The following is a 12,732-nucleotide window of genomic DNA, read 5'->3' on the forward strand; positions in this document are numbered from 1 at the left end:
TGCTCCAGGGGTTTCACATGTCCTTATGCAGTGCGTAGGGAGAGGAGGCATGCTGAGAAGCCCGGGCAGTTTTAATCTGCCCCGGTCCCCCAGTGGCATGGAGTGGGACCCTGCAGGCCCCTGGCCAATCTCTCTGCCTCTCTTTGAAGGTCTCCTTAATCCCCTTACACACACACTTCCTTGCCACTCTGTGTGTGTGTGTGTGTGTTTCCGTGTGTGTGTTTTTCATGTGTGCGTATGCTTGCGGGTCGAGTGTAGGCGAGCTGCGGTTAAGACCCTGCATCTCCAAAGGTCCTGTGCCGATTGAGACTCGTGCACATTGTCTTTATTCTGCGTCTTTGTCTCTCACACGGCGCTTTCTACATTGTCCACCCACGGTAGTTTGTGATCTTCCCCAGGGGCGCTGCTCGGGCCAAGCTTCATCTGCAAAGTGGGAACACAGACAAACAAACACACACACACACACACACACACACACACACACACACACACACACACACACACACACACACACACACACACACACACACACACAGAGCTTTCATCTCTGTCTCTCCAGCGACTGTGTGTCCCAGTGTTTAGGCAGGGAAATAGGATTGTGTAGAGCTCAGCGTTTCGAGAGCCCACAGGCCTCAGTCAGACGCTGCCCCTCCAGTCTGTGATGCCTTGCTCTGCCAGCCGTCGCTGAAGTCATTTCAAACTCTCATGCTCTCGGTCCCACCAACCAGCTCTGGACCGATGGCTTTCTTTGCCTCCTCCGTGGTGTCTCCAGTTTAGAAGCTCTGTGTTTTGGTTGGCCTTCCTTGGGCTCATTTGGTTTGTTCATCAGTCTGTTGTTTGTTAGCGGTGGTGTTCACAACACTTCACTTGCTGTCTACTGCGCTGACTGGTTCTCCCATGGTGGAACGCTGGGTTGTGTTCACTGGGGCACAACAAACTAAAACCAACCGTCTCTCTTTCTGTTCAAAGCGCTCTGTTGACTATCAGATGACACTATCATACAAAGAAAACAGAACATCCAGCAATGCAGTGTAGGGAGCTGGCTGGTCAGCGATCACAGTCCTCATAAGAACCATAGTGTAAGTTGTCTTTTTGCTGACCCAGTTGGTGTAGAGAAGATTCATTTTCATGTGAATTAACAGCTTTGTCCCATAATCTCTCTTGCATGTGAGTAATTGAAGGAGGTATTGGTGATGTTTTTGTCAGCTTGTATGGATTCAGATGTGCAGAGGACACCCAAGGAAAGAGTGTTCATGCATATGTCCGTAGATCCATTCCAGGTTTGAATCCACGTCTGGCAGGAGGTGCTTAGATCCCTGTTTGAGGAGTCAGGATCTCTGAATGATGCAAATCCCCGAGCGGTATTTAAAGCTCCGAAATCATCCCTGGCCAAATCCCTTCAAGATATTCCCAGCTCGATTGGATGGCATTAAAGGATCGCAGCGACGGAACAATGCGCCGTCTGGCAGCCCGGTGGAATGAGGTCTAAACGGAGGGGAGGGCGGGCGAGGAGAAGAAAGACCAGAGGTGGATGAATAAGGTAGACCCTGAGTGTACAACTAGGGAGTAAGGGAGGACAGAGGAAGGAGAGGGAATGTGATGGACAGCAGGGAGCACATGAAGAGAGAACGGGACCGGAGGAGCAGACAGCTGTTTATTGGGCTGATCCCTCCTGCTCTTCTCCGGTGACATCTCATCTGTGTTTTCAAATCCGGTGCAGACTAACGAGCTTTAATGATGCATCTAAATCTCGTTGTTAAATCTGTATGTACTTCTCTAGGTTATTTATGCGAAGATTAATCCGCTCTTAATGCCGTTATGTTACATGGAATAACAGCCCGGTCTCTGAGGATAAACAAGATCACTCAGAATTTCTGCTCTGCTTTTCCTCCACTAGAAACGAAAAACTGTTTTTCTCTCTTTCAGTTCAAGAAAGAGCACCGAGTCTACCGAGCTGGTAGAAAAACAGATTTTCAGCCCGTCTCTTTTTTTCCGTGTGTGTGTGTGTGTGTGTGTGTGTGTGTGTGTGTGTGTGTGTGTGTGTGTGTGTGTCAGTTGATACTGATGGGTCCAGCACAGAGAACCGAGGCTGCCCACTTCACCCTTTCATCACAATAGAAGGCTATTATAAGCCCCGTAGATCCAGGAGTCAGGGCCCAGGCTGCGTCCTCCAACCGTACCTACTCTGCATGTAATGGATGATGAAGAGGAGCTGTGGACGTAAACCAGGCTCCACCAGTTAAACGCATAGTAACACCCAGAGCACCAGCCAACACGTGCACATGACACAAGTCTTCTGCTCCGAGGCCCTCGTGAGCTTTGTTGTGATGCTGGAGATGAAGTATGAACAGAAGAGTTGGTTCCTGACTTTCAACTGTACCTCGGTAAGCTGCGTGATTGACAGTAATGGGGCGGAGCAGCCGTGATGAGTTTGTAATAATCTGACTGGAGTCAGGTTCACTTCTATGCTAATGAGCGAGTGTGTTGGTGGTTTAGCATGACTAATGGCGCACATCGCTAACAGAGCTGTCTGGCAGCGAGGACGGGAGGAAAGGAGGAATAAAGCGGCTTTGCCGGGGTGTTGTGGAGGTGTGAGACAGTCGGAGAGGAGAGTTGCAGGAGATTGCGTTGTTAGTCTTTGGGGAAAAAGGAAAATACAGTTGAGGCCTGATTCCCTTGGCAGATATGTTCACAAAAAGCCGAAGAGCAAGGCAGAGGAAAGAAAATTGCCTTTGAAAGTGCAGCCGTGAATCTGAGAAAGGACATGCAGCACTTACTCCAGGACGTTCTTTAAAAGTGCTTTTTATGAAAGAGAAAAGGAGAACGCTTCTCTGTTGGTGCAGTTTGTTCTCCTGTAGCTGATTGATACACAACAAGGGTTTGTTTCCATGGATTGTAAATATGGAGTGTTTACTGATTGATGCATGCTTTTCCATAAGAAAGAACACAATGTTTGTTTCGTATACGTGTTTGTTTGATTGATAGTCTCGTCGTTGAAAACAGGAATCTGGTTTGTGTTTTCCTTTCTTTCCCCAATCCAACTTCCCAGTTTGCTTTAGCTGACGTGAGTTGATTAAACTTCTCGTCACTTGTTTATTTAGTGCGGAGAAGTTTTGGAGCTCGCTGCGAATACTCGTTCCTTCCTCCTCTCTAACCTTACGCTTCTGGAGAGTGTGGAATTGTTGATAAGTCGTCTTGGCAGCGTGGCGAGAGTAATCATTTTCCTCCAGATGTTAGAGTTTGGGAAGGAACCAAGAATAAGGCGAGAGAGGGAGGGGTACGGGAGGAAAACCAGCTGCTGCTGCCGCTACCAGTTCCACCCTCTACATGAAGTCATCTACTCCTCCCTCCTCCACTCTGCAGGATTCTTTCCTCCCCCTCTCCTCTGGTTCTCAGTTCTACACATTCTGCCTCTCTGTGTCCCAGGAGGCAGCCGGGGCAGGCTGTGTTTACTGCTGAGGTAATTGGAGTAGTTTGGAGGGAGCCTGACCCTGGCCCCGCTCAGGCCTAAGGTGTGTGTGTGTGTGTGTGTGTGTGTGTGTGTGTGTGTGTGTGTGTGTGTGTGTGTGTGTGTGTGTGTGTGTGTGTGTGTGTGTGTGTGTGTGTGTGTGTGTGTGTGTGTGTGTGTGTGTGTGTGTGTGTACACATGTGCGCATACGCCTGTTTGTGATGACTGGCAGTGAGGCCAGGGAAGGGAAGTGAGCTTCAGCCAGTGTCAGCCCTCTCGGGGCAGACAAATTGGTTTTCACTACGCTGTCTTGTCTTTTCTTGTCTCGTTTTCTCCCGCTCTCCCTTTTCTTCTTCTTGCATATCTCTCCACCAACTCCACACATTTATTCACATTTTTTCTCTTGTACTTGGGTCTGCAGCTCTTCTTTCTCTCCTCCTGGTACTGTTTTGTTCCACCTCTCATTCTATCTGTGTCTCCGCTCATCATTTCATCTCTGCTGAGCTGCATAGACGGTGACTCCTGCCAGACATGAGCAGAAAACTCCCCCTCAGCTGCAGCCGAGACGTGAGCAGATTCACCCGAGCATCCAGGCGCCTGTAGTGTTTATCTGCGGGTGAGATGGATGGGAGAGGGCCCTGAGTCTGGGGGGAGTGAGGGCCTTCTAAGCGCTCTCAGGCAGCCGCTCATCTGTTGCTTCGTGTCGTCCACACGCGGCATCGAGCGTGAGCTCTGCTGTCTGTAACAATCGGCTTTAGCTACAGTGTGTTTGTCATCAACTTCTGAAGCTGTGCTCAGGAGGGAGTGCAGCGTGACAGTGATTTAACATGCATCGAGTGACCTCATCGCAGAGTTGTCGGTTAGCGGCGGTGGGACACGGCTCGCCTACTTTAGCTCATCGCACTACGGTCTCCGTTCTCCTCCCTCCCTGCTCCTCTCCCCCTCCTTCCCTCCTTCCCTCATCCCTCCGACTTGCTCCTCCCTGATAGCTTTTACCGCTCTGCTGATTTCACAAATAGGACTCATTGATTGAATCTGATTCTTGTGGATAGAGCAGCTTTATTGAGTGGCTTTTCCGCTGATGGACAGGAGCGTGTCGGTGTGTGTGCTTGTTACGCACATGCACGTGTGTGTGTGTGCACGTTAGGGACGATAAAGGAAAACGTCCTTTCCCTCATCCCTGTCATTTTATAATTCAGCAGCTATTCCTCTGCCGGGAATTCCAGCAGCCAGATCATTACAGACACACACACACACACACACACACACACACACACACACACACACACACACACACACACACACACACACACACACACACGCGGTCCTAGTGACGGCTACGTCTGAGTGGATGCTTTATTATGGGTGGTGCATGCTGACTGAGAAGTCAGTTAATTGTGGCAACACCTTGAAGTGTTAACTGCTCTCCCCGGCGCTGTTCATCAAGCATTCATCTAAGCTGTGCTCCTGCAGGAGGAAGCTGCTCGGTCCAGCTGCATTATCTTTTGGTTGGACCTGATCTCACAGCTTCTCTGCAGCCGCCTCCGTCCTGCTATCTTACTTGTTGTTGTGCAGAACCGGGGTGCGAACACTACCGACACCGTCGCCGCCCATTTAACCCTCGCAGCCCCGCAGAGCCACCATCACAACACACACAAACAGCCTGACACTCGGCGTGCACGTGTCTTGAGGTCCATACAGTGAGACCAAACCCGCCTCTAACAACCTCTGGAAGTGCTCGTTATTTTTCTCTGAATTTTAAAAGACTACTCTTCGTCACAAAGCGTTTTAAGTGCGGCCACAATGACACCATTGGTCTGTGGTTCTCCATTTGAGAGGAACATCTAAGGAGCCGTTTGAATTATTGTTGGTCGACAACAGGCCTCCGTGTTATGGAAAGCTACCGAGCAAAGAGCGGATGGTGTTTATACAGCTCTCCATACGCTGACAACAAAAGAGCAAAGACAAGCGTTTGATTTATCGTCGCCACCAGCGTGTTGAGCTTGGAGAGCATCGTGGAGCCTCCTCCGCCATGTGCATCTGGTGAAGTTATGCTCTTATTTTGTCTCCTCTTTTTCTCTTTCCTTCCCTCATTTCTCAGTTTTGTCGAGCAAGTCGGCTTTGGCCCGCTTCCAAAGAACCACACACACACACACACACACACACACACACACACACACACTGAAGGAAAAAACAGCTGTTTTGATTCATGAAAGCAAAGTAGAGACTTTTTTGTTGCTCTTTATTCTGTACCCAGGTGTGAAGTTGAAGAAGTGAGTTTAATCTGTGATGTAAATAAGGAGAGCAGGATGTGTTGTTGTATTCACTAGTGTTCAGTGTCTTTCAGGTGTGATCGGCTGTTGTTTCAGGACTGTATATAATACAGAGAGATTTCAGCGTCTCATTAGTTGTGATTTTGGCTCTCTGGTGAGTCGGGTTTACTTGCCAATATTAGCCGGGCTAGCTGTCGACCCGGGCCGTGTTCAATTAGCCTGGTGTGGTTTTCATCGTTGACACTGTGGCCCTCTCTTCACCTAATGAGGAACAGAACGGGGCGACTATGTAAGAGCTTATGTTTAAGACAGTTTACAGTTTTCATAACTATAAAGTGGATCATTTGGACAACTGGTGCTCGGGCTTTGATTTGATATAAAGCAGCTGTTCAGTTGCACACGACCGTGTTATTTTGAACAGAATGATTCGACGATCACATTGTGATCATTCGTAGAGCATATTCTTTTAATGTTAGTCTGCATTAGAACTGAACATCTTCTCAGCTCTGTGATGCACATCATCACACACTGAATACGAGAAATATGTGAATCGGTTCAGTTTCATCGCCGATGTTTGCATTGATAACCGTCTGTCTTCACAGGGGAAGTGTTGTGTTCTCTGAGTTCCCCATTACAAGAGCCAGAGCACAGTGGAGGGAGCAAGGGAGAGCAAGCAGCAGAGAGAATCTCCTTGCTTCATTAATTGGCAGCTCTGTGGTCCACTAAACATTGCGCGCGCGCGCGCGCGCACACACACACACACACACACACACACACACACACACACACAGCTCAATGTGTGAGCTGCGGCTGCTTTATATTTAGTCAGGGAGACCAGGCTCTGTCACTTGTTCTCTTGCTTAACCTCGCTCTTTCTCTTCCGCTCTCTGTGGCCGTGTTGAAGAGGAGTCTCATGGGAGGCTTAACTCTGAGCCCTCATTCTCTTCTTCTGCCTCTTTCTCTTCTTCTACCTCATTCTCTTCTTCTGCCTCTTTCTCTTCTTCTACCTCATTCTCTTCTTCTGCCTCTTTCTCTTCTTCTACCTCTTTCTCTTCTTCTACCTCTTTCTCTTCTTCTACCTCTTTCTCTTCTTCTACCTCTTTCTCTTCTTCTGCCTCTTTCTCTTCTTCTACCTCTTTCTCTTCTTCTACCTCTTTCTCTTCTTCTGCCTCTTTCTCTTCTTCTACCTCTTTCTCTTTTTCTACCTCATTCTCTTCTTCTGCCTCTTTCTCTTCTACCTCTTTCTCTTCTTCTACCTCTTTCTCTTCTTCTACCTCTTTCTCTTCTTCTACCTCTTTCTCTTTTTCTACCTCTTTCTCTTTTTCTACCTCATTCTCTTCTTCTACCTCTTTCTCTCCTTATCGTCGTCTGAATAGAGCGCCGTGTTGTTTGGCTCGCTCCAGGAGTACAGAGGTAGAGTGGAGGACGTTCAGGCTCCGCCCTCCTGCTTTATTGCTGCCAGCGCTGGCGGTGTGTTTACAGGCAGATGCAGGCTGTACGTCCTCGAGCCGCCCTGCTTTGTGCTCCAGTCTTTGTACTGTATAAGTTGAAATGATGAAGCGTCCACTTTTTAGCTTTTAGCAGCGAAAGGCACCAGATCAATAGTTCACTTGTGGAGAGACGGAGGTCGGCGAGGCTCCGCCTGGATCACCACACCCTTCAGTCTGCAGAGTAACTCCCATGAGGCCTCAGCTGAGATTATGATGTACAACCTGGAATCACAGGGCGCTCCTGTTGTCATGGTTATTGAGTGTTCGGCAGCTTCAGGGGAAATGGATTTTGAGGGGTGGGGGGGTGCAGAAAGCAAAGGGGAGGAATGGATGAGTGGGGGGGGGGGTGCTATCTTAATTGCTTTCCGTGAATAATTTCGGTCCTCTAATTTGGCAATAATGACAGCGGCTGCGGCTTTTGTATTTATTTATCCAAACATTAATTGACGGCGCTGACATTAGCCAGGGCGGTTATGGCGCATTTGATTGCGCACAAGGGAGCAAAGAAAATTACAGTAATTATCATTCTGATATGGATTATGAATATGCATTCCCACACTTAATGTGTCTGTCAGCATTTTAGCAACACGGCACTCTGCCTCGACAGCAGCACTTGAGCTTATCTCCGTCTCCGCTCCTCTGAACCCGGTCCAGCCCGGTGCTGGTGGAGAACATCGTCTGAATGATTTAACTTCCCCACCGCAGCGTTTTAACAACACCCGGGCATGTGATTGGGGGAAACGGTCGCCATGTGGCTTGTTCCAACGGCCCCATAAAGGGGCCTCAGCTTGTGGAATTAATTGTAATAACGTGCGGTGGTTATTGTGAACGGACATTAAAGCTCCCGTCGTTTTCTCAGGCCGAGGGAGAAGACAACCTGAAGAAGATGCAGCTGATGGAGCTGGCCATTCTCAACGGGACATACAGAGACAACAACATCAAAACACGTAAGTGAGCCTCCATAGACGAACAACTCGCACAACCATGAGCAGCTGATCTGTGACCTCATTACCATACGTGACTCTGATATGTTCTGTCATTAACTGTCATGATATCTGTGACACTAGCAGACCTCTTTCTCTCAAGCTCTCCAAACAATCCATGTTTACCTCCCACCTACCCAGCCATGAGTAGGAGACCTTCCATTCTGTTCTACCCCCCCACCCCCCTCCGTCCTGCAATCCAGACGCCATCACTCTGAACCACTTGCTCTTGTGAACTCTTCCAGCTCATTGCTGTATTCCACCTGCTTACCTCTGCATGTCGGTCACTAGCTCACATGTCTACAGTGTTTGCTCCGTTATCAGTCGCTCTGTTCATATTCAAGTCATCCAAAGTTTAAGATCATTATTTCATTCATTTATAAATCCAACACAAAGAAGCCTGTTTGATTAAAGCCTCAGGGTGAGCAGCGTCTCTTCAACTGGATCAACTACAACAAGACGTCTCTAACTTCCTGCTCACACGTTCAATATCAAAATAACATTCAGCCATCAAAATGAAGCCGTGTTGGATTCATAAATGACGACGACGCATCATTTTGTCTTTTTCCAATTTTGGATTCCCAACTGAATATGAAAATAACAAATTCTACACTTTAATCACCAAAGTCCATTTCTAAATGCATAATCACATCTATGACATAATGAGTCATTTAAAGCCCAACTATTCCAGAACCTGGACCATGTTCTCATCATTCAACATGTAATCTACTGTCACACCATCACAAGCTGTGTTCTTCCATCTACATGGACTCAGATGTATGGAGAGACACTATAGGTGTTTAACACATATGTGCTCAGATGTTCTGGTCCACCTCTGACTCGTCACCAAAGCACTTGATTTAATATTCACACGACACGATGCAGAACCGCTCCACACACACACACACGAGTGTGTTGTACGTTATCCACCTTAAATGGACGGCTGACTGTGGGATCAACATCTTCTACTAACAACTTACCGTAGTAGGTTCCCATCGTCCTCGATGACCTGAGTCCTGTCCATCGAGTGTTTGTCCTCTGCAGACAGTCAACAGCTCGTTTCTGTTGGCATGAATGTTCACCTCACCCGTGCCGTCGGTAGATGAATGTTCAGCTGCCGTGGTGATTTGTAAGCTTTGAATGCTTTGGGATGACGCAGCGTTTCGTGCTTCCTGTGTTTTGGTGTGAGGGGCGTTGATTTTGTTTTGTTTGGCTATGTTGACTTTTCCTTTGCAACAGATTGTGGCTTTAGTGGTTCACCACCATGATCATTGCATGGACTAATTCTCCCTTTTGCCCCCCTTCCTCTTCCCCTCTCCACCTGCCACTTCCCGTTACCTCTTCTTTTTCCTCCTTTTGTACTTTCACCTTTCACTGTTCATCTGTGATTATGATCAACCACACTCCACTTTTATCTCTTGTCCTTCTTCTTTCTTTCTACTCCTGTCCTTTGCTCTCTTGCTTATGGCAGCCACCCTTGCATTCTCTCTTGCAGCGGCGGCAGCGGCCGCTCAGGGCCAACGTCTCATAGCGGCCCCCACGGGTCAGGTGTTGCCTCCCCAGGCTCTCCGGCCCCAAACACCAGGCGGGGGCCCCATCATGAACCTCATCCGATCCCCTCAGATGGCCGCCATGCTGCCCAATGGCACCCCCACCCTGGTGCCTCCCTCACCGGATGGCGGTCTTATCTACACCACCCCGTACGACTACCCTTACGCCCTGGCACCCACCTCCCTGCTGGAGTATCCCATCGAGCACAGTGGGGTTCTAGGTAAGAGAGCCTGGGGGAGCATGGGTCCAGGTACAATGGCCAACTTTAGCCAGCTTGGACAGGAGAGCTTGTTTTACCCCGGAGCTGGGGTGCTGGACGCGGCCGCCATGAGCCACAGTCAGGACTTGTTGAAAGGTAAATATGTCGTGTCCACCTGAGGATCAAAAACAGACAAACTCACAGAGTGGATGTGCTGGTGAAGCTCTTGGTAATGGGATGACCGGCTATGTGGCTCATATGGACACTGTATTAAAAAGGCAAAGGGGGACAAAATAAAAAGCGACCTCGTGAGGACTAGGCTCCTGGAAAGTTCTAATCTAGACTAAAGTTACTTCACTGTTTTTAGTTGCGTTCTCGCCAAACACTTGTGCTCTCAGGTTTCGACGTTCTCTTTTCTGCAGGGTTCACATAGGAGCGCTCGCCTCGGTGTGAATCGAGGCATGCCGACAGAAAGGCGCTGGCGTACACGCAGCCTGCTCTCTAACCCTTTCATGCACCGGCCCGGAGGCACATTCAGTCTGCGGCAGATCCCCTCGGATTTCTGCAGCTTTTGAAATCATTTCTCTGTGCTGTTCTCTGCAGGCAGGCCTTGATGCCTGTAGATAGTCCCTCTCTCACTCCCACTGGGGATGTTCATTAAATTCCTCAATTCTTCCCTTTTTTCTCCCCCCCCCCCCTCTCCGTTGTCTCAGCTTCACCCCTCTTGAACTCCAGCTATATGCCAATACCTGACGCTCCCCTTAGCTTGTGTCAGGAGTACAGTTCAACGTGAGGGTCTATGTATTCTATTCATAAGCTCAACACGAGAGACACCCGACATCTACTGATGGAAGCGTCTCACATGAACGCCGTGTGTTTTACTGAGGCCGTGGTTAACAAAAGCAAAGCCGTCTCCCCCGTCAAGACGGGAGAGTCGGCTGCTTTACCGTCCTCCTCTGACGCTGCTCAGCAGACACTAGCCTGTTGTAGCTAACCCGTGTGTGTGTGTGCCTCTGGGAGCCGTGTGTAGAACAGACCGGGGCGGCTGGCTGGCTTTTCTCTCTTTAACTTGCAGGGTTACACCAGCTTAGTGCATTTTATTTACTCACATTATCGATCGGTGCCTTCAGCAACACAGGGCCCTGTGTGGAAACACTCTCTCTCTCACACACACACACACACACACACACACACACACACACACACACACACACACACACACACACACACACACTCACTCGTGCACTCGGTTCGGCTGCCTGCGCTACTGTATTCAGCCACTATTGGCTTCTCTGAGCAGAAAGGAATGTCCGGCCATCTGCTCCTCCAGAGTCGTGGAGGTGGTTCCATAGTCGTCAGCCAAAACTGTCTTAATGCGACGCCACAACGGAATCCTTGTTAAATTGTAGAACTCGTTCCTCGCTCCCCTCTTCCTCTGAGAGAACTTAAGTTCTTCTTACTTCCTGCGCCTCACATTTTTGTCGTTTTTTTGTCGCAAACAAGCTCGTTTGTTTGCGTTGCGTCCAGGAGGCGGCGGCGATGCCTGCAGCAGGAAGAGATCAGCTGTGATGTAAGAGGAAGATGACGGCCTCTGCTGCCAGTGAGCAGATTGAGCTGGAGAGAGATGGGGAACGAGAGGCAGAGGCAGGTGGTGTCTGCCACTATTCAATTACCATCAGCGCGATATTGGATTTCCCCACCTTTCAAAAATAAAGAGACAAATTTCTCTGTCCTCCTCTGGACCCCAGAGGAAGACTCCCGTTATGTTTAGACGGCCCAGAAGCCTTCACCCTGTGTTCAGAGACTCCTCTGAGCACCGTGGCTCTTATTACTTAACTTATGCTTTTTTAAATACCAAGTAAAACGACAAAAGAGGCGTATTATTTTTTCTACTGCATTTTCTACACATAAAAAAGAAGCTGTGTGTGATGTATGTGAGTGAGTGTGTGTGTGTGTGTGTGTGTGTGTGTGTACATGTACTATAACCTGTATTCTGTTGCTCTTCTGTGTATTGTTGTATTATCTGAGCATTATGATGATGATGATGATGATGATGGTTAAAATGTGAATGTTACTGTTTTTCCCCTGCTCAACGTGAACGGTTTCTAACCTTGTGGACCTGTTACGATCCAGGTGCAATGGCTACTAAAGTGAGACGGCATGACACGCGGGTCCATCCTTACCAAAGGATTGTGACCGCTGACAGAGGTCAGTTTAGTCTCCTAGCTACACTATTGATTGATGACTTTCAATGATTATTATGCCTGTTATGCCTCGATGCCTTAGTTAGGAGTTTGTACATCATCTGTATTGCATTTTGTTTTCCTCCCCCCCCCCCCCACACACTACCTTCCTATCCCACACATCCACACGCCAGCTAAATGGTGCCCTGTGGTCTGCACATTGTGTTTACATGTAGCGCTGCACACTGTCCTGTAGAGGAGGTGTGTCACAGCGGCGTCTCTGGTCGGTGCAGCTGAGCAGAGACGGGCGGTGTTAAAGGTGCACCGTCACATTCCTCTGGGCTCCTTCCATCATTTACGTCACTTATCTGCTCGGCTCATAACTAGAACTATCATTATGAAGTGCATCCGATGCTTCTGACAGACGAGTCGTCACCGCTTCACCTCTTATTTCCTATTGAAGACAGACGCACAGACACGAGCATCTCCACTGCGCATAGAATAAACACACATTCAAGATATTTCAGTTGTACGTGAGGTACTGTCATTTTATATTTCAGCATTTTATATCAAATGTATTTATGGTTCTGGTGTATATTTATACT

General features: G+C 48.6%; 1 protein-coding gene across 4 annotated transcripts in view; it reads left to right on the forward strand.

Annotated features, from left to right (window-relative positions):
- Positions 1 to 12,283, forward strand: part of LOC137879318 (protein quaking-A-like) — a 60,248-nt gene extending 47,965 nt beyond the window's left edge. Inside the window, exons 5-7 of one of the 4 annotated variants that reach the window (XM_068719940.1) lie at positions 8,071 to 8,158; positions 9,666 to 10,100; positions 12,078 to 12,283. In XM_068719940.1, the coding sequence (XP_068576041.1) occupies positions 8,071 to 8,158; positions 9,666 to 10,100; positions 12,078 to 12,199 (645 nt within the window). In that variant the 3' untranslated portion in view covers positions 12,200 to 12,283. The remainder of the gene's footprint in view (positions 1 to 8,070; positions 8,159 to 9,665; positions 10,101 to 12,077) is intronic. The other 3 variants (XM_068719942.1, XM_068719941.1, XM_068719943.1) reach the window with 3 other exon arrangements.
- Positions 12,284 to 12,732: the final 449 nt, after the last annotated feature.

The sequence above is a fragment of the Cebidichthys violaceus genome, unplaced genomic scaffold (assembly GCF_023349555.1).
Source record: "Cebidichthys violaceus isolate CVI_PGR_0920_01 unplaced genomic scaffold, fCebVio1.0.p SCAF_245, whole genome shotgun sequence".
Taxonomy (NCBI): Eukaryota; Metazoa; Chordata; class Actinopteri; order Perciformes; family Stichaeidae; genus Cebidichthys; species Cebidichthys violaceus.